Below are 24,148 nucleotides of genomic sequence, written 5' to 3' on the forward strand. Positions count from 1 at the left end.
TCTCCGGCTTCATTCCCCCCTTTTTTTTTCTTTTTGGTTAAAGCGCATAGAGTTATCAAAAACTCTAAAAAGAAAGTTTGGGGGGTAAGAGGGCAATTGTACATTTCAATTACCGCTTGCCTATATAAATGGAGAGGTCCCTTTTTTTCCGGTTTCTTGTTCTTCTTTACTTTTTTTTTTATTTTTTTTTCTTCTTCTTTTTTCCTTTTTTTATAATCAAAGCCACTATGGTGTTGAAAGGAAATGCTTTATTCAGAGCATCAACCGCTCTTGCCGGTTGCGGGTTCTTACTCTTTGGTTATGATCAAGTAAGTAATGAATATTATTATTAATTTAGTTTTTGATCTATTAGAAACTTATCATTGTCATTATTTTTGTTATGATTATCTAATAGGGTGTTATGTCTGGTGTGATTGCTACAGAAGATTTCAAAAGAACAATGGGTTATCCTAATTCTGCTTTGGTAGGTGCTATTGTTGCCCTTTATGAAATTGGTTGTATGGCAGGTGCTTTGTCTACCGGTAAAATTGGTGATATGCTTGGTCGTCGTAAAACTATTCGTTATGGTTGTCTTATTCTTATCATTGGTGCTATTTTACAAACTGCTTCTGTTAACGTTGGTATGATGATTGCTGCTCGTATCATTACTGGTGTTGGTAATGGTATGAATACTGCCACTATTCCTGTTTATCAAGTAAGTTTAAACAATCTGTCTTAAATATTTGAACTCAGGTACTTATTCTTTTTTTCTTTTCCTTTTTTTTTTTTTTTTTTTACTTCAATCAATTAGGCTGAATTGTCTCCTCCCAAGTCTCGAGGTGCTCACGTCGCTTTCGAAGCTTGTTTATTAGCTGTTGGTGTTGCTATTGCTTATTGGATTGAATTCGGTCTCTACTTTGTTGACAGTCCAGTAGCATGGCGTTTCCCTTTGGCTTTCCAAATGGTATTTGCTATTATTCTTGGTATTGCTTCTTTCATTCTTCCCGAAACTCCTCGTTGGTTACAAGCTCACGGTTATGAAGAAGAATCCAAGGTTGTTCTTGCTCGACTCTGGACTGATGAAGACACTACTCATCCTCGTTGTATCGCTGAATGGGAAGAAATTCGTGACGGTATTGAATTGGAACGTCGTACTGGTATCTCAAGTTACAAGGAATTATTCACCAAGGGCAAGTTCAACAATCGTTACAGAGTTTTGCTTGGTATGGGTGGTCAACTTATTCAACAATTCGGTGGTATCAACGCTATCTCTTACTATTTGACTGATGTGTTTATGAATGCTGGTTTTACTCAAAGTATGGCTATGATGATGGCTGGTGTGGATGCTATTGTATATACTATTGGTGCTATTACTCCTATCTATACAATTGAACGATGGGGTCGTCGTAAGCTTATGTACTTGGGTTTGTTTTTCCAAATGGTTACTTTACTTCTTGTTGGTATTTGTCAATGGGGTGTTGAAAACGGTCATCCAAATGCTTCTCCTGGTGTCATCGTTGGTGTATTCCTTTACAACTTTGTGTTTGGTGCTGCCTGGTTGGGTCTTGCATGGTTGTATCCCTCAGAAATTTTCTCTACTGGTATGCGTGCCAAGGGTAACTCTATGAGTACTGGTGCCAACTGGCTTGGTAACTTTGTTGTGGCTGAAATCACTCCTGTACTCTTCCAATATGCTAAATTCTGGACTTTCATCATGTTTGCTATTCTTAATGCTCTCTTCTTGATCCCTATCTATCTCTGGTACCCTGAAACCATGGGTAAGTCTTTGGAAGAAATCGAAGTCTTGTTTGCTACCGAAGAAGTTCAAGAAGATGCTCGATCCACTGCTACTGGTATTGGTGGTACTTCTCTGTACGACTCTAAGCATGATGCTGAATCTCTTGCTCAACGTCCTCGCTCTCATTACAGTCAACGACCTGATTCTCGTCGTATGCCATCGAACTTCTCTGGTGTTACTCCTCATACCGAAAAACCTCGTGATGATACTGCTGCTGCTGAAATTAAGCAAAACTATACTGAAGAAAAGAAGGGTCCCAACTTCAAGTAAAAAGGATGATGAATTCTATTGATTAGAATGACTCTTTTTTTTATTATTTTTATTATTATTATTATTACTATTATTATTCTTTTTTAGTTTAGCTTTGTTTTAGATCTATTTTATATCCACTTATTTTTTACTTCTCCATCCATTTTTTTTTTGTCATCCTCCCTTTTTTGTTATCATCTAATATGTATTTCTTCCCCTTATTATGTTTGTACTATCTTCACATCAATAGAAACAAATAAAACCACTTGCCATTTTGATCAACAATAAACAATTTTTTTTTTTTTGTCAGCAACACATGCAGTGATTGATTCATCTAGTCCCACGGGGTATAGGTTGGGGCCGGTTTCAGTTTGTCATTCAGATGATTATATGGTCGGGTATTGTAATATATAAAGCAATCTAGAACGGATGATGTTTTCCCGTTCCTTCCTAAACAAATGTTGTTACATTGATCTTATGATAAAAATGACTATGATGATAATCATTATGTCTTTCAATGAAAAAAATGAATCTCTTTTTGATTCTTCTGAGGATATTAGTGAGCAAAAAAAAAAAAAAAAGAAACTATGATGATCTGATCTTTTTCTTTCTTTTGATTTGTCTAAAAAAAATTTTTTTTTTGCCATTTGATTTTTAGTCAAATTTAGATATTTCATAAAAAAAAAAAGTCAGTGTATAAAAAAAGAAATGGTGGCAAAATCTAAACAAAGATAAAGTTTATGTTCCGTTTGCTCCCCCCATTGAACAACGTTGTACAAATATGGATCTATTATCCCTTAACTTTTTTTTTTTTTTTTATCATTCTGTTGTCTTTTTTTTTTTTTTTAAAGATGTTCCCCGCGATATTTCTATGGATCATTTTCACTCCACAATCTACCCCCCCACTTCTTTATTGATGACTCATTAGGATTATTCTTTTGTTCTTGAATTCAAGAAGGATACTCTTCTTTAGGAAAACCACATGCTTGCGGAGAATCAATCACTTATTGGTGTACCAGTCCTGTCATATGGATCGACTGAATTTCCCGTTGGTCCCTAGAAAAAAAAAAAAAAAAAAACTAAGCAGTATAATGTTTATAGGATTATTCATCACTTTCAAACACAATTAAAAAAAAATAGATGATTTGTTGATTTGTCTCTTTATTAGATCACATATAAATAATAATAATACTGGAAACTATTGAAGATTAGCCTTGGCCAATCCAACGACTGCTTTGATCTTGGCCACTAAATCCGGGTTGTAAATCGTATGAATCAAGTTTTGTACAAAGCCATAGCTAATCCAAGCACTCTTGACGGGATAATCCAAAATAGGAGGGATCGGTGTCTTGACACCAGGAATCCGATCAATAGTGACGGCTTTAGGAACACATAATCCTCGAAGTCCTTCAGGTCCAGCAAATCGTCCATAACCAGAGATACCCACACCACCAAATGGAAGACTTTGACATAAATAGTTCACACCGAAATCATTCACATTAGACATGCCTACTTTGAGTTTGAGAGCAAGCTTTTCCGCCACACTCTTATCACCAGAAAATACTGAGGATCCAAGACCAAAAGGACATGCATTGGCAATACGGAGAGCATCTTCAGGTCCTTGATGTTTCATCACCACCATAATGGGAGCAAAAGTTTCATTATTAGCGATAGCCATATCCGTCGTCACATCCACTAGTAATGTAGGTTCAAAGTATTGACCATGAGTATGAATAGGATGTTGATATCGTTTGCCACCACATAATAATCGAGCACCACGAGATACAGCTTCTTCCACCAATCCTTCCAACTTTTCAAACTATGTCAAAATTATATACATCAGCTTGATATTCTCTCTCTCTCTTTTTTTTTTATTTGACTTACTTGATTACCCATAGTCATGGCACCACAATCAACATCATCACCATCAGTCATTACAGCACCTTGTCGAAGTTTTCCAATACGAGTTTGCATTTCATTCACTACTTGATCATAGATCTCTTCAGCCAAAATGATACGTTCAATCCCTACACAGTTTTGACCACAATTTTGGAAAACACCGCGCATTAAGACCGGGATAGCTTGAGATAAATCAGTATCTTTCAAAACAATAGCACAATCCTTGCCACCCAGTTCCAAAACACAAGGTACCAAGATATCAGAAGCAGTTCGTTGAACAATTTTGCCCACAGCTGGAGAACCAATAAAAGTAACATGATCTACACCAGATTTTACCACAGCTTCACCCACATCTGCAAATCCAGTCAAAAATTGAACCAATTCAGGATCATGACCATGGATTTCCAAGCATTTACGAATAATAGATAAATAATATTGAGAAGACCATGCCACATATTCGGAAGACTTGACGATAATCCCATTCCCAGACATTAATGCAGAAATAACAGGTCCAATGGTATTATGGAAACTAGAGAATAATATCATTTTTATTTTTTTTTTTAAAAAAAAAAAAGTAAAATAAAATGAAAAGGTTTTAGTTCACATTCTTACATTTCCCCTCACAAAATCACTCTATTTTATTATTTTACTTACGGATAATTCCAACTAACCAACGCAGCAACAACACCCATAGGCTGATACACAATTTTGGCATGTTTGTACATCATCATCATGCCAGGACTTCTATAATCATCTGCCAAAGTTTGTTCACCATTATCAATTGTCCATCGAAGTTTTGCACAAGTAGTAATCACTTCACCTAAAGAAGCATCCACCACTAATCAGATCACACCCCAAATAAAAATAATGGAATGATTAGTACAACTATGTAACACACCTTTTTTTTTTTTTTTTTTTTTGTAGTTTGAATTGTACATACTAGTTTTGCCAGTATCACGAGCACCCACTCTACAAATTGTTTCTTGATTATCCAACACAAAGGTCAATAGACTATTCAAAACCGCTCGACGTTGATCAAAAGTCGTCTTGGACCATTTTTCTTGTGCTGCCCGTGTTCTTTCCAAAGCATCATGAACATCTGCCACTGTAGGTGCAGGGATCTTGTCAATCAAATAACCAGTAGCAGGATCGTAACAAATAACAGTAGAAGGGTCAGAAGGATCCTATGAATAAAAAAACATGTAATAATAATGAGACAATATCAGGTGATGAAGTACTTTTATTTTCTCTTTCTCATATACACACACTTACGCGTATAACAGGATGTTCTAGTATAGGTCCTTTCCATTTAGGATCAGCAGCTACGTGGATACAAAATTTACAGGAGAAAAAAAAAAGGTAAAATTAGTTCATTCTGAGAAAGGGTACTATATCACCTTATTTTTGTATCTTTACCTTCGGGAACAGGCACCGTGAACTTCTTTACACCAGGTTTGCTAAGGTAAGAAAGTAACAACCAACTGATAAGAGCACCCACACTAAGTGACATCAGTTGATACGGAGTCCATTGAGATTCTAACGCATCCATCCTGTCAATCAATTCCACTTGAAAGCAAGAGATGATGGAAAAAAAAAAAGAAAAGAAAAGAAAAGAAAAGAGAATTCTACAAAAAAAAAAAAAAAAAAAGTTCGGAAGGGAAAAAAAATCCAGAGGACCACCGAAAAAAGATAGCCAATCATACACTTTATTCAATAATAAATGACGGAATTCAAAGAATAAGATGGCGCAAAATAGGAAATAAAATATAATAAGGATAGAAAATAAATGACAGAAAAAAAAATATAATTGTCGCATAATCAAATAGAGAATATAAGAAAATAGATATCATGAAAAAAAAAAGAGCAATCAAAAAAAAAAAAAAAAGAAATCCACCAATTGAGTTCACCAAGTTAACATATAAAAAAAAAAAAATAAAAAATGAGTAATACTTATCCAGATAAAAATATTTCACTAGCTTACCATTTAAGTGTAACGTGATCGCCGTAGCGAAAGTAGGATGGCGATAACCATCCCGGAATTTGTTGAATTGTTAAGTTGTTAAATTGATTGAACCAACAGTGTTTAAACCATTAAAGAAAACTTGTAAATAAAAAGATAGACAAAAAAAAGAGTGATTGAGACAACGGTGATTAAACCATTAAAGAAAACTTGTAAATAAAAAGATAGACAAAAAAAAAGAGTGATTGAGACAACGGTGATTAAACCATTAAAGAATACTTGTAAATAAAAAGATAGGCAAAAAAAAAAAAAAGAAGGCAGACCAAAAAGCAGGCAGGTAAGCCAAAAGGCAGACCCGTAAGATGAATGTAATGTAAAGAAATAAAAAAAAGTTAAATCAAAGAGATCCTTTTATAAGAAAATGAATCACCCCTGCAATTATGAGCTAATTTTAGTAGATAAAATGATGAGACAAGATGTAAGCAAGTTTTATCATCTTTTTTTAAAAAATATTAGCAACATTTCTATCTTTATATTGTATCTAATTCATCATCATTTTTTTTTTAGTATTAACAACATTTCTCTCTTTCTATTGTATTTAATTTATCATTTGTCTTTTTTAGTATCTACTTTATTATTTTTAGTATCTACTTCATCATTTTTTTTTAGTATTAGCAACATTTCTCTCTTTATATTGTATCTAATTTATCATCTACTTTATTATTTTTAGTATCTACTTCATCGTTTTTTTTAGTATTAACAACATTTCTCTCTTTCTATTGTATTTAATTTATCATCTACTTTATTATTTTTAGTATCTACTTCATCATTTTTTTTCTTTTTTTTAGTATTAGCAACATTTCTCTCTTTATAATAAAGTTAATTACATAGATGTTCTACATTAAATTCTATTATTACAATATTTATGTACTAAGTGATACATGGTACTGACTTGTTTTTGCCGTGTTTTAGTTTAATGACTAGATTCCTTTTTTTTTTTTTTAGTTGTTCTATTTTAAATGATAGTATGATTGTGCACAGCATACTTGTTATTGCCATTTTTTAATTTCCATTGATGTGATGAATCATCATTATTATATTGATTTATCATGTTGGCTGATAAAAGAGTGTTTTGACATTTTTCAAAGAAAAAAAGAAAAGAAAAAAAAGAAAATGTTATTCTGTCAGAAGATAACTAGAATGAAGTATTTTGTATTTTAGCAGAAATTTGTACAGTGATTGACGACAATGTTTCATCATCCATCATACAATCGTACAATCATCCAACATATAATCATCCATTATCACATATCATCCATCATACAGTCATCCAATATACAATCATCCGTTATCACATATCATCAATCATGAATCTTCAATCATGAATCATCAATCAATTGATACCTAAAAAAGAATGGACAACACCCAAAGCTGCTAAAAATATGAAAAGCTTATGTTACTTTTCTTTTGTGTCTTTTATTATTAATAAACAAGTTATCATCAATGTGTTGTGTGTTTTTAATGTTCTCTACCGCCATCTCTGGAGCGATATCTGAAAAAGTGGTAATGCGCCATTCATTTTGGGAAAGTACGATATTTTATTTGATAACATCACGAAAAGCATTTTCTTGTGACACGACAAAAAACCTTGAAAACACTGTATATCACGCTTTTTTATTTTTAATTGTTTGAATTGACAGGTTCATCAACTAGCCTGACAGAATAGATTCAAGGTTTGGAATATATTGTTAACACTAATACTGTCTGTTGAGAGATATTGATTACCAGAAAAAGGGATGTGGTTTGCTCATCACTCTTTGTCAAATCCTGTAATACATGCTTTTGTCAGTCTAATGATAAAGCATGAAAATGGATGAATATTTAAAAAAAGTCATAAGTTATCTTCATTGGCATCATTCAATCGTTCAACCATCATCAACACATTCCATCATTATCAATGATATCCCGAACAGTTTATTATATAATCTTTATTCAATATCTATCTATACAAAAAAAGAATAAACTAATCTAGAAAATATATAGAAAGAATCATGGAGAAGAAGCAGTCGAGGAAGCCATGGAAGGGGAAGGGATAGTAGATGCAGAAGCTATTCTTTCACCAACTCTGACCAAAGATTCCAAAGATTTTTCCGAATTCTCCAACAAGTCTTGATCCATCTGGATAGCGTCTTTTTCCCAGATAACCACCAAAGTGCTTCCACCAAAGGCGAAATAACCCAATTCATCAGTACGTCTTAATGGTACATTCGTTTCTGCCGTCAAGATAATTGATCCAACCATCATTGCCCCAATACATACAATTGCCACCTTGCCAAATTGTTCAGTGTCCATACGTACAATCGACCTTGCATTGTCTCCATATACATCCAATGTGGTCCGAATAGCCATAGGATTCACCGTATAATATTGACCTTCCAAATGTTTCGTTTCTGTAATCACTCCATCGACTGGAATATGGAATCTATTCCAAATAAATAAATAAATAAATGGATACAAGACTCAACTTTTTTTTTTCAACTTACCGGTGATAATCTTGAGGAGCTAAACGAAAAATAGCCAACGAACCACCTTCAAAATGTCGAGCATAGTTGACATCATCCAATAGTTTTGCAACAGTAAAGTCCAATCCCTTGATCCATATCTTGGTTGCTTGATCTATTGTTTGGAATGCCATCATACGACAATCTGCCGGACTCACAACTACCTTGGGATCATCAGGATATTCACAAGGTCGAGCATCAGGTTTCAGTTTTCGATAAAAGAATTCATTGAATGTTTTGAAATGGTCCAATGGTTCTAACACTTCTGACATATCTAGACGATGGAATTTGATAAATGCTGGGATTTCGCGTGCACTTTGTGGGGAGTCAAATCGTTTTCCTTGTCGAACTGTCATATTGGCTAAGACTCGTTTGGCTTTTCAAAAAAAAAAAAAAAATCATATGAGAATCATCAACTTTTTTTTTTTTTTTTTCAATCCTTACCTGTTTTTGATTGAATTCCAGTCTTCATGCCTTTGTATACCAGACGCATGCCAAGTCGAATATAAACACTCATTCGTTCTTCAATCAACTGACCACTTTTCCTATCTTGGACAATAATATTTGCATTATTCTATGTATATTTAATATAGTATAAAATGAATGAGTATTTGATTTGAGTGTATGAGAGACAGAAAAAAAGGAGAGAAAAAAAAATACATCAATTTTTGATAATTTCTTTCTTTACCCTTCCAGGAGCATATTTTCCATAACCAACTTTGCTGACCAATTTGACAAACCATCTATTTATCCATCAATATTAATAAGAAAAAAGAAAAAAAAGAAAAGAAAAGAAAGATAGTTAGTCAATAATTATCATTAAAATAATGTGACTCCATTTGGCTGTAATACACTTACTTTCTTTGAGCATACTGTTCCGTGATAAAATTGCCCATTAAAAACCGATCTACTGTTGTCCAATCGTTTGCCGCACATGTAGCAACGTGAGTAACAATGTCCATTTGAGCACGTCGTGAAAGATTAGGTCGATGACAAATAGGACATTCGGTTAATCGAATTACTTTTTCATGTTGTTGATGAACCATTGTTGTTTTAACCTTTTGTTGAGGGTATACTGGCATTGGTTGAGTAGTGGTGTTGAGAGATGTCGGTAAAGATGAAGGTTGCATAGCGTCCGATGTATTTCCAGAGGAATCAGATATTTCTAGTCGAGTAGGTGATGATGATCCCATGAATTGAATACCTTGTGCTTCTTGTAGTGCTTCCAGATCATCATCGTCTTCTTCCATATCAAGATCCATATCAGATTCTTCTTCCTCACCATCAGAAAATGAAGATTCCAGAGCATCAGTATATATGAGATCGTCAGAATCCGAGTCACTATCCGAAGCAGTAGGCTCATCACCAAAGCAAGGGTCATCATCAGAAGGAAACAATGTATTGTTTGTTGTTATTGTTGATGTTGTTGCTGTTGTTGCAGGTTCCGCTGATACTGTCGTTGTTTTTATTGCATTTGTAGTAGAAGTAGGTGAACCTATTCCAAAACAATGATAATAATAATTAATTAAAAAAAAAGGATTGTATTGAGTTATCTCTATTGATCCCTCCCTTCTTTTTTCGTCCCATATATATATATATATATATATATATTTACCTTGTTCTTGTAATCTTGAATCGGCAGTGTTTGAAACTAAAGTATCAGTCAATGGAGGAGTAGCCGAACCAACAATGATTTCATCATCATCAGTCACCGATGAAAGCATAAAATCTTCCAAACTTTGCGCAAGATCATCCATAGAGATTTCATCCGATTCATTGTTAGGATCCTTGCCATGCTGTCGCCAAAAGTCATCTAGAGTTGCTTCAGTAATGGTAGAGCCTAAACTTTCCAACATGGCCTGTACTTCCAGCTTGCTCATGGTTCCATTTTCATCAATATCATATGTTTTTGCCAACGCCAACCAAAACATTTTTCGAATTTCCACATAAGGTACGAATTTGGCACGTAAGGTCAAAGTTGGTTGATGCTTGTTTTGCCATTTATCTTCTTTAAACATTTTCAAAGCGATCGTATTGAGATCCATATCCACATCAATAGCATCGGGTGATAAAGCTTGGTAAGATTCTGAGAGCTGATTACGTCTTCGTTCTTTGGATTGTTCAATAATATCAATAATAGGTACTTGTTGTGATGCTACCAAGTCATTGCCTGAGAATTTGTCCCTGTCATAAAGTGCGAATTTGAGTTTATAGTTAGATTCATGATGTCGAACATGAAAAAAGAGTTTTTCATTCCACACTGGATTCAAATTGTGTCTAATAGATCTTGTTCGGAAGGTAGATGCACCAAATGTCACAATCACAAAGGGATCCATATCAAAGCTTGTTCGAGTCACTAATAATAAATAATAAAAATAGATCAGTCAAAAAAAAAAGTTCAACCTTTTTTTTTTTTGTTTGTTTTGATTTTTTGTTTGTTTGTTTTACCATTTCTTTCTGGAGGTAAATCATTGGCATGACAGATTTCTAAAAACATGATACCAACAACATCAGATCTAAATTCAGCAATGTGTTCCTTGGGTCGTCGTCTTCTAAATCGTCGTAATCGTTTCTTCTTTGTGTTTGTACCATCCATAACAGATTTACCAGTTGTATTTGTCGAAGAATTCACTACCTTTTTGCGTCTAAAGCGTCGACGTCTTGATGGCTTATCATCAGTAGTAGAATGAGCTAAGCCTGAGATAGTCCCATCAGCTGCTGTGGTACCACGACTACTACGTATCTGTATACCTCGATCGGATGATTCGCTTGGAGTTTCGTCATCAGAGAGTAGTGGCTGATGGAGGTGAAGCTGATCCATTTCCAAAGGCAAGGCATCATCGGTATAAAGTCCCGTCTCTGATGATGATGAAGCAAAAATTGTTGTCAGATGATTCCATACCATATCCCATGTTTGTTCCATTTCAGCAAATGATACAGTATCATCGATAAATCCATGATGGTTATTGACCAATAAACCGATTTTGAAGTTGATATCACTTGTTGGAGTTGTTGTTCCATCACCTACCATCAGTTCATTATCTGTACTATTTTGACTATCTGGAGCTGACACCTTTGGTTTTCGTCGTAATCCAAATTTTCGTCGTCGTCTGTGCGTAGTTTGTAAAGGATACCATTTTGCCTATTACCCAAATTAAATATAAATAACATACAGCTTAGTTTTAAATCAAGTATCCAGCACGTGTTGCCGACAAAAAGCACACCAAAATAACTTCGCATTTCCCACCATTCCCGTAAACCCCCCCCCTTCTCTCTCTCTCTCTCTCTCTTGCTCTTAACAAGATATCCCTTTTTTTTTATTTTTTTATTTCTGCATTTCAAGAATTCTTACCTTATTGCTTGATTGTTGATAAGCCATCATTTCTTGTAATGAAAGACGATATTGACCCAAAAAGACAGATTTGAACCGATCTTTACTGCATACAGTTATTGTGACACCTTGAGTGAGAGCCATTTGTTTCCGCCTGTGACCAAGGATAGAAGCCAAAGAGAAATCAAAGGTTGTAGACCATTCTGGGTCAGCAGTTTGCTTGATAACATGTGTGCGTTCTCTACGTCCTGCACAACTGACAAGAGCATATGGATTCAGTGTTGCTTCCTATTTTTTTTTTTAAAAAAAAAAAAAAAAGAGAGAGAGAGATCAATATAGGTGGAAAGTCGTCCTTTCAAGGTTTATATAATCATATATTTACATCGTTCAAAGTCAAATGTCTAGCACCAATCACAGTGAGTCGTATAACTAGTTTGGTAGGATCCAAAGGGAATTCATCCAAATTGTCTTGATTACCACTAGCATGTTCAGCACACTTTTTCTGCCATAGTTTTTGCTGCTGACTCAAATGCGATTTTTGTAACCACTTCTGCGAGTTTGTCCGGTGAAAGAGACCAAGTCGTCGTTTGGAGTTAGGTGTCAGGTCTTGATGATCCAAAGAGTCTTGTGAAGAAATTTTTTTTGTTGTGGGAATATTTATATGACTAGAAGTTGGTATTCGGTTTTCTTCGGTCATGATATATATATAAAAAAAAAAGGATAGTTTATTAATATGTAGAGAGGATGAGGAAGAAGAAGAAGACAAGTGAAAAAGTTCAAAAAAGTGATGTGCCGCAAGAAATACGAAAAACAGAGTGTAAATTTCAAACAACGCCGAAGTAAAAAAAGAAAAATCATCAACCGAAACAAAAAAAAAAAAAAAAAATTGAATAACACACGCTAGCTAAGTTTATTCTTGAGGTTTCAAATCTTGAATTTGTTTGACTAAAAAGGCCTTTTCATCGTTGAATTGTTCATCATCTGAAGAAAAAAAAAAAAAGGTCATTTTTAATGAGTTGGTAGGATAATGATATAATGATTTACCTTGTCTATCATTATGGAAGTTGTTTAAGAAAACAATCAATTTGTCTCGGTTTTTGATCAAAATATCTAAAATAGACTTGTTTTTGTTTGGATTGGCCACAAATACCTAAATAGAATAAAAATAAAAGTTAAAGATCATTTTTCCAAAATAAATATTTTTTTTTACCTTGAATACATGGAATGCTTCAAATTGTATATTTCTACTTCGATCTCGTAATAAATTCATCATCAATTTCAAATTATCAGCATTGCTGATATATTGAGTCATCACATTGAAATTGGATCGATCCAAAAGAATTTCACCTAATAACTTGAGAGATTGGCGTTTTGTCACATAGTTTTCTGAAGTCAATAGTCGTTTATAATGATCAAAGAACTATATCAAAAGAAAAAAAAAGTTAAGTCAATAATAATGATTTTATTTTCACTTACTTCATCATAATTCGCATCCAAAAATTCCGAGATCATTTGTTTGTGCCTGGTCAAAATATCCTTGAAAGAAGCAAATGCATCAGATGCAATATCAAATGTACTCATTTCCACATAATCAAAGAAAAGATAGAATTGATGAGAATATAGAATAATCTTGGCCAAGGATTCATGTCGCAAACATTCCCTTAGAATCAATCCACAATTCAATGCCACTTCAGGTTTTTCATAACCTTTCAATAATGTAAACAAGATTTCTTCACGAGTACAAAGGTATTCCACAGTCGGTGATCTAGTTCCAATGGACCGTCGAAGTAAATAATTAAAGATCTGAGCAACATCTTTTTTTGCCTATGTAAAAAAAAGATAAACTTTGAGTTTTTTTTTCACCTTTTAAATTTACATCATTCTCTTTTTTTTTTTTTTTTTTTTTTTTTTTTTTTTTTTTTTTTTTTTTTGTAATGTACTTGCCTCGAATTCAAATTTTTCAATATTCAAAATCATCAATTGTAATATGTCGTTACTATACACTTCTTGTGCCAATTGTGCCACAAGATCAGGATTGGGTTCATTATCTAAGAAATATAATATATGAATTCATATAGAGTTTTCCAAAATAACAATAGCACCCAACTTTACCGAGTAAAAAGTTCTTCATGGATACTAAGTATTTGGAAACTTCTTCACTAGCCTAACCATACAAATAAAACAAAAAAAAAAGATATTAGCCATATTATGATGAACAAATAATACTGTTATTGTTGTTATAATCAATAGTGTCTTCCTATTTCTTCATCCACAACATAATCCTTTTCTGTCTAATCTCTCTTATATCATAGCACTTGTCCTTGATGTACGTGTCATGATATCCCATCAATCCAGCTACTAGTCAAATTCCATTCAACTAACCCCAGAATCCATTCAATCTTTCAAATACACCTTCTTTTTTTTTCCTATCCTTTATTCATGTCATTACCTTGCGTTTGTCAGGTCCATCTAGTCTGTGTATAGAATCTTTTAGGTGTTTAGCGAGATCATGAGGTGTTTTTTGTTTCGGTTTGAAGATGTTGAAATTCATAACAATAAAACGGGAAAAAGGGAGGGAGAAGGGAGAGAAATAAAAAAAGTAGGTAAAAAAAGAAAAAAAAAAAAGAAAAAGGAAAATAGGGAAACAAGAGTGAAAAAAAAGGGAGACATAAACCCAGCCGTGTCCACCAATATTGTAAACAAAAGCCCATATAAGATATATTTTTTTATTTGTGCATAGAAACAAAAACTTTATTTTCTTTTTATTTCACTAAAAAAAAAAAATCATCATCATCATCATTAAGGCTAAATAATACAATATCTATTTCATTAATATATAATGGTTGAATAAGCTACATTGAATAAAACTACATGGCCTTGGCTTTCTTCCCTTTCTTGCTGACTACTTGGAAACTATCATCTTCAAAACCAGAAGATGTCGCATTGGAGGTTGCTGAAACCATTGATGATGTGTTATTTGCCAAATCAGCGCGTCGTCGTTTCATAAATTCAGTTGCAAATCGTCTTCCATCCATAGAAGTAGAATTAGCATAAATAATATCTTGGATAATTTCATTGACACTATTATCCACAGGGAAGGAGAGAAGCATCTTAAGGATTTCATCAGCTATATTAAATATACATATACAAAAAAAACATGATAAGTATTGTAAATCATTTACATCCAATATCCATTTCTCTATTTCTATGTGTTATTCCCTTTTTTTTTTTTTTTTTTTTTTTTTTTTACCATTCACACCAGGACTAAGATCACGAAGAGATTGCTTGCACCATAATTTAAAGTTTTCACTGGGAGCCTTGGTATCATTGGCTTTGCGTTGTTGTTGAGCTGCCACCACAGCAGGACGAGAAGCCACAGAAGAAGCTTGATTCAAGACTACTGGCTTTTTAGGAGCACCTACCACATCCCATCCATTGACGCTATTACTATTTGTACGAGAATTAATAGAAGTAGTTGATGTTGCTCCAGGAACTTGTTTTGGTTTTGCTTGTACAGTTGTCCATGATGCATCATCAGTACTAGTATTAGGAGTAGCACTTGCAATAGTGGAATAACCAGATTTGACACCCAAGGATTGTTGTTGTTGTTGTTGTTGTTGTTTCAAGACCTTCTTTTGCATGGCCACTTCTTCTTCTTGTTGAATTTCACGTAATGTTTTCTTAGGAGCTGAAGCATTACCCCATGCAAGTGATGATGATGACGATGAGGCTGTGTTTGATACAGTTGCCGCTTTGTTGGAAGGAGCCACCACACCCCATGATAATGTTGTAGCAGACGAAGTAGACGATGAAGAGTAAACTTGCTGTTGTTGTTGTTGTTGTTGTTGTGACATTTCCTTTTTCAAACTAGCTTCTTTGGCTTCCAATTCTTGAATTTCACGTAAAGAAGGTCCTTTGTAAGATTCATTTCCCCAACCAGACGCACTACCAATCCAACCAGATTTGTTCATACCACTAGTAGCCTTTTGTTGGAGAGTAGCGGCCATCATCAACTTGTTGTTCGCTTTGGCTTGCTTTTTAACTTCTTGCTGTTTCTTCATTTCTTCGGCTTGGATATCACGCAATGATACGGGTTTCACTGCAGGTATTTGAGGCATAACTGGTCCAGTCTTGACAGTGGATGCTGCGATAGTTTCTTGTTGAGCGAAATGTTGGGCTTTTCGTGCTTCAGCTTCTGCTTTTCGTTTGGCCAGAGCAGCTTCTTGTTCCCTTTGACGTTGTCGTAATTCTTCTTGTCGCTTGCGTTCTTCATCTTGTTCTTGTTGAATAGCTTGTAAACTAATTTTATTCAATGAGGAAGTAAGTATCTCTTCCACGGGACGATTAGCTTGTTTCTTTTTATCGGTTTCTTGTTGAGGTTGACCAGAAGTCTCGATATGAGTTGTATTTGATGTTTCCACGGTATTGACAATAGGAGACTTGACAGTATTAGTAGGGAGACTGGCGGACTGTATTTGAGGAGATAGTTGTGTACGAGGTGACTGTTGTCCAGGTGCCTTGGATTGAAGTTCTTCAGAAACTTTGTGAGGAATAGCAGGTGAGACAATGGAACCCCAAGGACTGGATGGTGTGTCCATAGCCAGAGGAGTACTAGGACTTGATCCCCATCCACTTAAACCGGCTGGTCGAATAACAGGTGAAGCATGATTACTGAGCTGTTCCAAGACTTGACTTTGTCCGAATCCTTGTTGTTGGATATGTTGATCAGGAATAGGAGGTTGTTGTTGTTGTTGTTGTTGGAATGGTTGCTTTATCATGGATTGTTGTTGACGTTGCTGTAAGAGTTGCATGAATTGTTGTTGAGGATCCATAGTTTCACCACCAAAGCCACGCATACCAAATAAAGGATTCATCATTGGCTGTATATGTTGTGGTTGTTGCTGATATTGCATATGTTGTTGTTGTTGTTGTTGCTGTTGTTGTTGCTGTTGTTGACGTTGGAAAGTTGTACCAAACAAGTCAGATTGGGTATTATTCATCCAAGAAGGTGTAGAAGGTCGTTGTTCACCCCAAGGTGAACCAGGTTCACGGCCAAGTAAAGAACTTCCAAAAACATTATTTTCATTAGTTCCAAAAGGATTGGCCAAAGGCAAAGAAGGAGTACCAGTATTAGAGCCATTACCTTGATTCAAAGTATTTCCAAAAGGACTATATTTGATACCACCTTGAGATAGGATATCAGCTGATGGATGATTAGCAAAGAAAGCCGATGGTGAATCCAAACTAGGAGACATAACACCACTACCATTATTACTACCAGTAGCACCAGAACCAAATAAAGGACCACCCATTCGACCAAAAGGATCAACCATTGAACGGGAAGATGTCATACCAGACAAAGAATCAGTCAATTCAGGCTTTGTTGGAATTGGGCTCATAAATATATCTTCACTGCCGACCTTGAGAATCAAAGCTGCCAAGGGTTCAAACTGTTCTTGATCTTCACGTCGAATCCAAAGTGTAGGACCAAAGAAACCAGCCTTGTACCAATCTTGCATTTCTTGAGCATCAAATGGACCTTGGACATTACTTGAAGGATCACGATAAAACCATTTGTATTGACTAGGATGCTTTTCTGATAAAGGAGATTCAGAAGAAGAAGAAGAATTAGCTGCCACCGAGTCCAAAGTGTGCGATTGAAAATCATTACTACCACCATCAGACTTGAAATCAGAAGTTGTCAAATCGCCAGTACCATTGCCAACTGGTTGACTCCATCCATGAGAAGCTCTTTCATTGTCACCGGATCGATTGGACCAGGCCTTGTCCAAACCACTAGCAGTTTTCCGAGTTTCCCACGAACCAATGGTATCACGTCCATTACCCCAGGAATTACCATTGTTGTTGACATCATTTTGACTACCACCATCTGATGTCTTTGATCCTTCGAATTCCATTGTTGTGTCTCGTCGATGTTCTGCATTGTGTCCACCTAAAGTACAACAAGGTCAATTTCTATGATGGTTGTATAATGAATTTTTTTTTTTTTTTTTTTTTACCTTTGGAGCGATTAATTGAGCGATTGGAACCATTTTCAGTAGAGTGATGGTCATTTCCACGGTGATATCTTTGACCACTACCTTTTTCATTGTTTGTCAGTACACGGCGACCACCTTCTGAATGGACAGGTCCAGATAACAACTATTAAAAAAAAAAAGATGAGTCAACCATAAGAAAAAAGAAAGAAAGAAAGAAAGAAAGGAAGAAAGAAAGAAAGAAAGAAAGAAAGAAAGAAAGAAAGAAAGAAAGAAAGAAAGAAAGAAAGAAAGAAAGAAAGAAAGGAATAAAGAAAGAAAAATATTCATTTACCTTTTTTTCTTCGTCTGTCAGATCAACAAAAGCAAGAGGACCAATGGATTCGTCTACAGCAACATAAGGAAGCTTCTCAAAATGAGAAGGAGGATCCATTGGACGATAAAGACTAAGCATAAACTCTTTGGAATACTTGAAAGGATTGTCTTGAGAAGTAGATGATACAAGATCATTGTCTTTACTAGAAGACAAACTGGAAGTGAGAGTAGGTGATAACGTCGATTGAGTCGATTGTGAGTCGATGGTATTGGATCGTTGAGGTAAAGCTCCACCACGCATCCTAAGATAAAAAGAAGAAGAAAAAGAAAGAAAATATAAATAAAAAATATAATGAATATAAAAATTGGTTCATCATCTTTATTAATACACGTCGTGTATTTTACCATTCAGGTCCAAAGTTCATGTTAGCAGTCATAATTGGTAATAAAATAAGAAGTTTGAAATAGATATTCAAAGAATTGAAATAATAATAATAATAAAAAAAAGAGAAGGGGTAAGAAAGAAAAAAAAAAAAAGAAAAAAGAAAAGGTGTATGTGAAAAAGAAAGAACCAGTGAAAGTACAGTGACAAGTGTCAAAAGAAAAAGAAAAAAAAAAAAAAAAAAGAACGAAAGAAAAAAAGGCAGGCGGAGGAGGAAAGAATTTTTTTATTCACTGACAGATTGGTGACTTGTTGCTGTACAGACCAATGAATTCAAATATGGCTCCGCCAAAAACAGAAAGATAAATCTGGAAATGTAACCGTAATACAGTTACCCCTAAATAAATAAGCATGACAAAGAAATAAATAAAACAAGAAAAAGGGAAAATTAATTGATTCTTCCTCATTGTTGGTTTATAGTCATTTTATTTTGAAATCTATTATAATAAAATTACTTCTTTTTTTTTTTCTTCATTTTAGGTTTGAATTGATATCCATTACGTCAAGTGTAACCTTTTGATTGACAATCAACATATTTTAAAAAGCAGATGGGTGTACAAAAAGAAAAAAGATCATTGTGTCAAATTTTATTGAATACAGAAAAGAATTGATAAAGGGATGATATATATAGATATATATAGAGAGAGAGAGAAAACTATCCTATATATTTCACCAAGGGGTAGCATCAGGATCCCATCCACCAGAGGCATCATTGTTAAATTGTGGTTCTTGATTTGCCCATCCGCCAGAAGTTGTACCATTGCTAAGTTGGTGTTGATAACTAGATAGATCATCATCGTCATCTTCATCATCTTTGAAACGCCTGATAATAATAATAATAACAGTAATAAAATTAAATACATATTGAATTTCTTATTTGCTTTTTTTTTTTATTACTTACAAAGTTTTGGAAATATATTGAGTCAAGAAGGGAGGAATTTCCTGTTGACATTCTTGAAGAACCTTAGTAAGATCTTGTGCTACAGGTATATTGTTATTGTTGAAGAACGAAGTTGCCAAACCAGCATTACCCACACGAGCCGTACGACCAATACGATGAATATATTCGTCAATGTCATTTACCATGTCAAAATTAATGACATGCATCACGTTCTTGATATCAATACCACGAGCCACAACCGCTGTTGCCACTAGGATAGGACAAGTACCACTCTTAAATGCCAAAATAGCATCTTCTCGTTCCATTTGAGATCGATCACCATGAATTGATGTACTGGGAAATTGATTCTGGTAAAGGAAGTTATCCAACCTATTAGATTAAAATTATAAATATCAAGTTCATTCAGTCAGTGATAGTTCTTCTTATATATATATATATATATATGTTAGTAATTCACTTACGAATCAGCAGAACGTTTCGTATCAACAAAGATCAATGTTCTACAAGGAGGCTGAGAGAGTAAAATAGTCTTGAGTTTTTCACGTTTTTCTTGTTCTTCCACCCACATCACCTATTCCCATAAAAAAAAAGAATCTTGTTAAGCGTTTTTCTATATCATCTTTTTCTTTCTATTCATTTTATTCAAACCTTTTGAGTAATATCAGTAGTAGTTCCACCAACACGACCAACTCGCAAAAACAAATAATCAGGTCGTAAAAAGTCTCTTGCCAATAATTGAATTTCTTTGGGGAATGTTGCACTGTATAATAAAGTTTGACGATCTTTAGGTAAATCTAGAAAAAAAAAATCAAGTTAATTTAGTGATAAACCTATGTAGAATTCTCTTTTTTTTTTTATTATTATTATTATTTACCATGTCTTTCCACAATATTACGGATAGTTCTTTCAAAACCCATATCAAGCATACGATCCGCTTCATCAAGAATAAGATATTTGACATTTGATAAACTGATCACACCACGTTCCATAAAATCCAACAAACGACCAGGTGCAGCCACTAATACATCACATCCTGCAATAACTTCTTGGATTTGTCCAGGCACACCAGCACCACCATAAACAGCACTAACAAAATAAGGTTCATAATAGAAAAGGAGATCATAAATTGACATCTTGTCTTTTTTTTTTTTTCTTCTGAACACATATTGACAACTTACCATGGACGTAACATACTGCGATAACAAAACTAATCAATCCAAAAAAAAATCAGTGTATAAGTATGATAATATATTATCCAATTAAATAAAAAAAAAAAGAAGAACATACACGACGGGCTTCATCAAAGATTTGAGAGCATAATTCACGAGTTGGGGCCACGATCAAAACTAAAGGTTTGGCAGTAAAACGTCGTCCGGAATGATTGTCGCGTGTTATCAAATGTGGTTGAGAGAATAAAGAAGAGCAAGTAGGGATCAAAAACGCAGCCGTTTTGCCAGAACCAGTTTGAGCACAAGCCATCAAGTCACGACCAGCAGTAACAAAAGAAATAGAATTACGCTACACCACCAAAAAAAAAAAAAAAAAAAAAAAAAGGTATCAGTACATAGGATAGAATCAAATAAGTTTTGTTTTATATCTTTTTTCTTAGTAAAATGTATGATATTGATTATACTTTTAAAGTACCTGAACAGGAGTAGGGATCGTGTACCTAGCCAATGCAATGTTTTCCTTCATGACCGGGTGAAGATCTGCTTCTGCAAACTACCAAAAAAAAAAAAAAAAAAAGTTTAGTAGACATGTCAAAAAAAACCCAATTATATAGATAACATACTGAATCAAACCTCTTTGGTACATTACTGCCTTTGACCTTAACAGTAATGTCATTGTATTTCGAGAAGTTGATACCACTGGGAATATGTGAATCTTCCCCAAATAATTCTTCTTCCAAATCCTTGTCCCTAGGAGCGATTCCATTTTCATATTCCTGTTTCCATTCGTATCGTTTTTTCGAACTTGCCCATTTGTAATTACGTGATTTATCGTCCATGTTTAAACGATCAAGAAGGGGAAAAAGAAATTAGAAAAAAAAAAGTTGTCGATAGTGAAAAGAAAAGAAGCGAAACAGTTGGAAAAAAAAACATCACTAAATATTGAGTTTGAGTCTCCGATGTCAAAGTTTTGATTAGGTGACAGGAGAGAGAAGAGAAAGAGAGAGAGAAAGAACGAAAGGAATAATAATACTAGAAGGTTTTTATTTTGGGTCAGAAATATAAATTATTTTCATAAATTGTCAAAGGAGATATTCACAGGATCAAATAAACGACGATGGAAGGGGAGATTAAATAAAGATTCAGTAGAAGGAAGGTTCCTAAAAGCATAAAGTCGAGAAGCACTAGTGTCATCTTCATCTTCGTCATCATTGTCATTGTTAGTAGTTGGTGTCACAGGACCATTTGTTGTTGTTGATAATAAAGCATTGGTGGGATAATTAGAATGATGTTGATGATGTTGATGATGATGGTGGCGTTGGCAAGATTTACGTTTAAATTCTAATTGATGTTGTTGACAAGCTTCCCGTCTTCGTCTTACATAAGATATCCAGTCTTGATCATCAGATGGAGGTCGTGGTCCAGCCGCTGCAAACTTTCTAGCTAATAATCCAACTTCTTCAGCATCAGGTCTATTTTCTGGTCGTGGCTCTAAACAAGCCATTGTAAGTTCTAAATACCAAGTAGGTACACCAGGTAACCATTCAATACGATAAACTTCTGGAGCATCCAATAAAATTTCTGGTGTTGGAAATGTAAGGTGAGATACCAATTGCCACATGATAACGCCTAAACTGAAGACATCCGATTTTTCAGTATAGATTCCTTGTCGAAGTTCTGGTGCAATATAAGGTAATCGTCCTTTCATGTGAAAAAAAAAAAAAGTGGTGAGTCTTTTTTTTTATTCTATTTTTTTTTTTTTTTTTGTGTCAATTTTACCATAATGAGCTTTTGATTGTCTTGTGACCTCAGTGGCTTCATTTGATGCAGTTGAGAATCGATAATCTACCAATAAATAATCATCATCTACACATAAAACATTTTTGGGATGAATGTTTCTATGACACATCTTGATATCATCATGTAAACTTGCTAAATTGAAAGCTAAACGAGTCACCATATCTGCTACAGAAATCAAATCCAAAGAATTTTGTATAGGTCGATCGATATAAGTTTCCAAATTACCACCTTCTGCCAAAGTACCAATCATTAGTAAATCCCCTGTACTTTCACATACTGTCATGCCATGAAATAGTAATGCCAAGAAAGCCCTAGATTGAACAGTGATCTATTATATATAAAAAATTATTATTATTTAATAATAATAATAATAATAATATAAAATACTTTACTTCATTTAATATTTTTTCATCTACAACTTTGATGGCAACACCACGTTTAAAGGTACCAAAAGTTCGACCAGCTTCAGGAACATCAAATAATAAAGCAATATTGGATGCATAAACACTAGAGAAACCACCAGCACCAACAAAGACCAGATCAGAAAACCATCGCCAAGGATAATATCGCATATATTTAGCTAAATCATGGTTGAAGATAGCAGTCAATATACGATGACATTTTGGATGAAAAGATTGTATCAGTAACGTTCGATCACCATGTGCTAAACTTAAAAGACTTTCAAATGATAAAGCTTGTCGCCAAGCAATATTCCAATGCTTAAAAAAAAAAAAAAGGTGAATAATAGATATTATTAAATAATATAATAAATTATTTATTTTATTTTTTTTTTTTTACCCAATGATCATCAAAAGTAATATTATTTGCTCGATAATATTGTAGGGTATCATTATAGAGATTTGCTACAGCTTCATGAATTGGTATTGAAGGTTTTTCAAGTGGATGTAAGAAGGATACATCAAAGTCAGAAGGATATTGAATAACTAGTTCTTTAATAGATTGTATTGTACGATGAACTAATTCTGTTTTGATAACTTGTTGTTGATAATGATGATTTGGATGATTTCTATTAAGTATGGAATGATCCATATTATATTCAAAAAAGTGGGTAACGAGGGAAAAAAAAAAAAAAAGGAAAAAAAGGTAAAAGTGAAAGAGAAAAAAAAAATTAGTTATTTCATTCCCCGGTTCCAGGGTCGAACAAAAAGATAAAATAAAAAAAAAATGAATGAATTTTCAATATAAGTTATTGATGATCAATATGATATATATAAGATTCATTATTTTATTCATTCAATATATATAATACCTTTTATTTGATTACAATTTGACTAAACAAGTTTTGTATCTTCTAGAATAATATCCAAAAAGGGTATTCGGAATTACAAAAAAAAAAAGACAAATCTCGACCTTGTTTTTCTTTTTTTTTTTTAAAAAAAAAGGGAATGACATTTTTTTTTCTTTTGTTTTAACTCTTTCTCCCTTTTTCTCACCTTTTTTTTTATTTTATTTTATTTTATTATTATTATTTCCTTATAGCCAATCAAAAGGAAACAATTTGTTTCTTTCTAAATCAATCATTATCACGATATATATATATTATATATGAAAATGTCTATTGTCAATACTTCTCGATCAAAATCATATATTCATTATCATCAACTATGCAAAAAGACAACAATTACATTCTTTATTGGTGCCAATAAGTTATGTTACTTTTGTGGATCAGACAAGCATAATTCTTCAGATTGTCCAATGTATGCATGATCATTTTTATATTCCCATTA

At 33.9% G+C, this 24,148-nt stretch overlaps 7 protein-coding genes across 7 annotated transcripts; 1 reads left to right on the forward strand and 6 right to left on the reverse strand.

Annotated features, from left to right (window-relative positions):
• Positions 1-140: 140 nt before the first annotated feature.
• On the forward strand, positions 141-2,315 carry BX664DRAFT_341106 (general substrate transporter). The gene is made up of 3 exons (XM_051546937.1): positions 141-308; positions 395-694; positions 791-2,315. Exons 1-3 carry the CDS (start codon positions 228-230, stop codon positions 2,045-2,047), a joined length of 1,638 nt encoding a protein of 545 aa, XP_051397267.1. The 5' UTR covers positions 141-227; the 3' UTR covers positions 2,048-2,315.
• An 853-nt stretch (positions 2,316-3,168) lies between these two features.
• On the reverse strand, positions 3,169-5,531 carry BX664DRAFT_285937 (Aldehyde/histidinol dehydrogenase). Its single transcript, XM_051541694.1, has 6 exons — positions 5,342-5,531; positions 5,198-5,247; positions 4,866-5,109; positions 4,580-4,763; positions 3,911-4,454; positions 3,169-3,845 (listed from the first exon to the last, which is right to left on the reverse strand). Exons 1-6 carry the CDS (start codon positions 5,472-5,474, stop codon positions 3,225-3,227), a joined length of 1,776 nt encoding a protein of 591 aa, XP_051397268.1. The 5' UTR covers positions 5,475-5,531; the 3' UTR covers positions 3,169-3,224.
• Positions 5,532-7,934: 2,403 nt separating this feature from the next.
• Positions 7,935-11,042, reverse strand: BX664DRAFT_268532 (phosphatidylserine decarboxylase-domain-containing protein; the record flags this gene model as incomplete). Its single annotated transcript, XM_051541000.1, has 7 exons — positions 7,935-8,367; positions 8,429-8,822; positions 8,891-9,020; positions 9,135-9,189; positions 9,305-9,686; positions 10,131-10,802; positions 10,895-11,042. 7 exons carry the CDS (start codon positions 11,040-11,042, stop codon positions 7,935-7,937), a joined length of 2,214 nt encoding a protein of 737 aa, XP_051397269.1.
• Positions 11,043-12,522: 1,480 nt separating this feature from the next.
• Positions 12,523-14,402, reverse strand: BX664DRAFT_341125 (calcium-binding protein 39). The gene is made up of 7 exons (XM_051546938.1): positions 14,227-14,402; positions 13,890-13,941; positions 13,722-13,825; positions 13,254-13,601; positions 12,988-13,197; positions 12,822-12,927; positions 12,523-12,758 (listed from the first exon to the last, which is right to left on the reverse strand). The coding sequence occupies exons 1-7, from the start codon at positions 14,326-14,328 to the stop codon at positions 12,688-12,690; spliced, it is 993 nt and encodes a 330-aa protein (XP_051397270.1). The 5' UTR covers positions 14,329-14,402; the 3' UTR covers positions 12,523-12,687.
• Positions 14,403-14,509: 107 nt separating this feature from the next.
• BX664DRAFT_361846 (uncharacterized protein) lies at positions 14,510-18,608 on the reverse strand. The gene is made up of 5 exons (XM_051548267.1): positions 18,494-18,608; positions 18,108-18,390; positions 17,798-17,939; positions 15,028-17,730; positions 14,510-14,904 (listed from the first exon to the last, which is right to left on the reverse strand). Exons 1-5 carry the CDS (start codon positions 18,523-18,525, stop codon positions 14,645-14,647), a joined length of 3,420 nt encoding a protein of 1,139 aa, XP_051397271.1. The 5' UTR covers positions 18,526-18,608; the 3' UTR covers positions 14,510-14,644.
• A 499-nt stretch (positions 18,609-19,107) lies between these two features.
• BX664DRAFT_341132 (ATP-dependent RNA helicase DED1) lies at positions 19,108-21,483 on the reverse strand. The gene is made up of 9 exons (XM_051546939.1): positions 21,224-21,483; positions 21,076-21,153; positions 20,719-20,949; positions 20,610-20,638; positions 20,306-20,517; positions 20,080-20,225; positions 19,893-20,002; positions 19,432-19,800; positions 19,108-19,353 (listed from the first exon to the last, which is right to left on the reverse strand). The coding sequence occupies exons 1-9, from the start codon at positions 21,437-21,439 to the stop codon at positions 19,200-19,202; spliced, it is 1,545 nt and encodes a 514-aa protein (XP_051397272.1). The 5' UTR covers positions 21,440-21,483; the 3' UTR covers positions 19,108-19,199.
• Positions 21,484-21,624: 141 nt separating this feature from the next.
• Positions 21,625-23,488, reverse strand: BX664DRAFT_341133 (kinase-like domain-containing protein). Its single transcript, XM_051546940.1, has 4 exons — positions 23,199-23,488; positions 22,793-23,119; positions 22,380-22,728; positions 21,625-22,301 (listed from the first exon to the last, which is right to left on the reverse strand). Exons 1-4 carry the CDS (start codon positions 23,448-23,450, stop codon positions 21,673-21,675), a joined length of 1,557 nt encoding a protein of 518 aa, XP_051397273.1. The 5' UTR covers positions 23,451-23,488; the 3' UTR covers positions 21,625-21,672.
• Positions 23,489-24,148: the final 660 nt, after the last annotated feature.

This window comes from Halteromyces radiatus (assembly GCF_025201355.1).
Source record: "Halteromyces radiatus strain CBS 162.75 chromosome Unknown BX664scaffold_8, whole genome shotgun sequence".
Taxonomy (NCBI): Eukaryota; Fungi; Mucoromycota; class Mucoromycetes; order Mucorales; family Cunninghamellaceae; genus Halteromyces; species Halteromyces radiatus.

Excerpts from the sequence above, each read along its gene's own strand:
- BX664DRAFT_341133 (XM_051546940.1), bottom strand. The coding sequence starts at position 23,450 with ATGGATCATTCCATACTTAATAGAAATCATCCAAATCATCATTATCAA. Across the intron at positions 23,120-23,198 it reads TTACTTTTGATGATCATTGG|CATTGGAATATTGCTTGGCG; the intron begins GTAAAAAAAAAA and ends TTTTTTTTTAAG. Across the intron at positions 22,302-22,379 it reads ACAATCAAAAGCTCATTATG|GACGATTACCTTATATTGCA; the intron begins GTAAAATTGACA and ends TTCACATGAAAG.
- BX664DRAFT_361846 (XM_051548267.1), bottom strand. The coding sequence starts at position 18,525 with ATGACTGCTAACATGAACTTTGGACCTGAATG. Across the intron at positions 18,391-18,493 it reads ATGAACTTTGGACCTGAATG|GATGCGTGGTGGAGCTTTAC; the intron begins GTAAAATACACG and ends TTTTTATCTTAG. Across the intron at positions 17,731-17,797 it reads CTCAATTAATCGCTCCAAAG|GTGGACACAATGCAGAACAT; the intron begins GTAAAAAAAAAA and ends GTTGTACTTTAG.
- BX664DRAFT_285937 (XM_051541694.1), bottom strand. The coding sequence starts at position 5,474 with ATGGATGCGTTAGAATCTCAATGGACTCCGTATCAACTGATGTCACTT. Across the intron at positions 5,248-5,341 it reads CACGGTGCCTGTTCCCGAAG|CTGCTGATCCTAAATGGAAA; the intron begins GTAAAGATACAA and ends GTATCCACGTAG. Across the intron at positions 3,846-3,910 it reads CCATGACTATGGGTAATCAA|TTTGAAAAGTTGGAAGGATT; the intron begins GTAAGTCAAATA and ends ATTTTGACATAG.
- BX664DRAFT_341125 (XM_051546938.1), bottom strand. The coding sequence starts at position 14,328 with ATGAATTTCAACATCTTCAAACCGAAACAAAAAACACCTCATGATCTC. Across the intron at positions 13,942-14,226 it reads ATGGACCTGACAAACGCAAG|GCTAGTGAAGAAGTTTCCAA; the intron begins GTAATGACATGA and ends TTGTATGGTTAG. Across the intron at positions 13,198-13,253 it reads TGGATGCGAATTATGATGAA|TTCTTTGATCATTATAAACG; the intron begins GTAAGTGAAAAT and ends CTTTTGATATAG.
- BX664DRAFT_341132 (XM_051546939.1), bottom strand. The coding sequence starts at position 21,439 with ATGGACGATAAATCACGTAATTACAAATGGGCAAGTTCGAAAAAACGA. Across the intron at positions 20,226-20,305 it reads TAATATTGTGGAAAGACATG|ATTTACCTAAAGATCGTCAA; the intron begins GTAAATAATAAT and ends TTTTTTTTCTAG. Across the intron at positions 20,003-20,079 it reads CTACTGATATTACTCAAAAG|GTGATGTGGGTGGAAGAACA; the intron begins GTTTGAATAAAA and ends TTATGGGAATAG.
- BX664DRAFT_341106 (XM_051546937.1), top strand. The coding sequence starts at position 228 with ATGGTGTTGAAAGGAAATGCTTTATTCAGAGCATCAACCGCTCTTGCC. Across the intron at positions 309-394 it reads TACTCTTTGGTTATGATCAA|GGTGTTATGTCTGGTGTGAT; the intron begins GTAAGTAATGAA and ends ATTATCTAATAG. Across the intron at positions 695-790 it reads CCACTATTCCTGTTTATCAA|GCTGAATTGTCTCCTCCCAA; the intron begins GTAAGTTTAAAC and ends TCAATCAATTAG.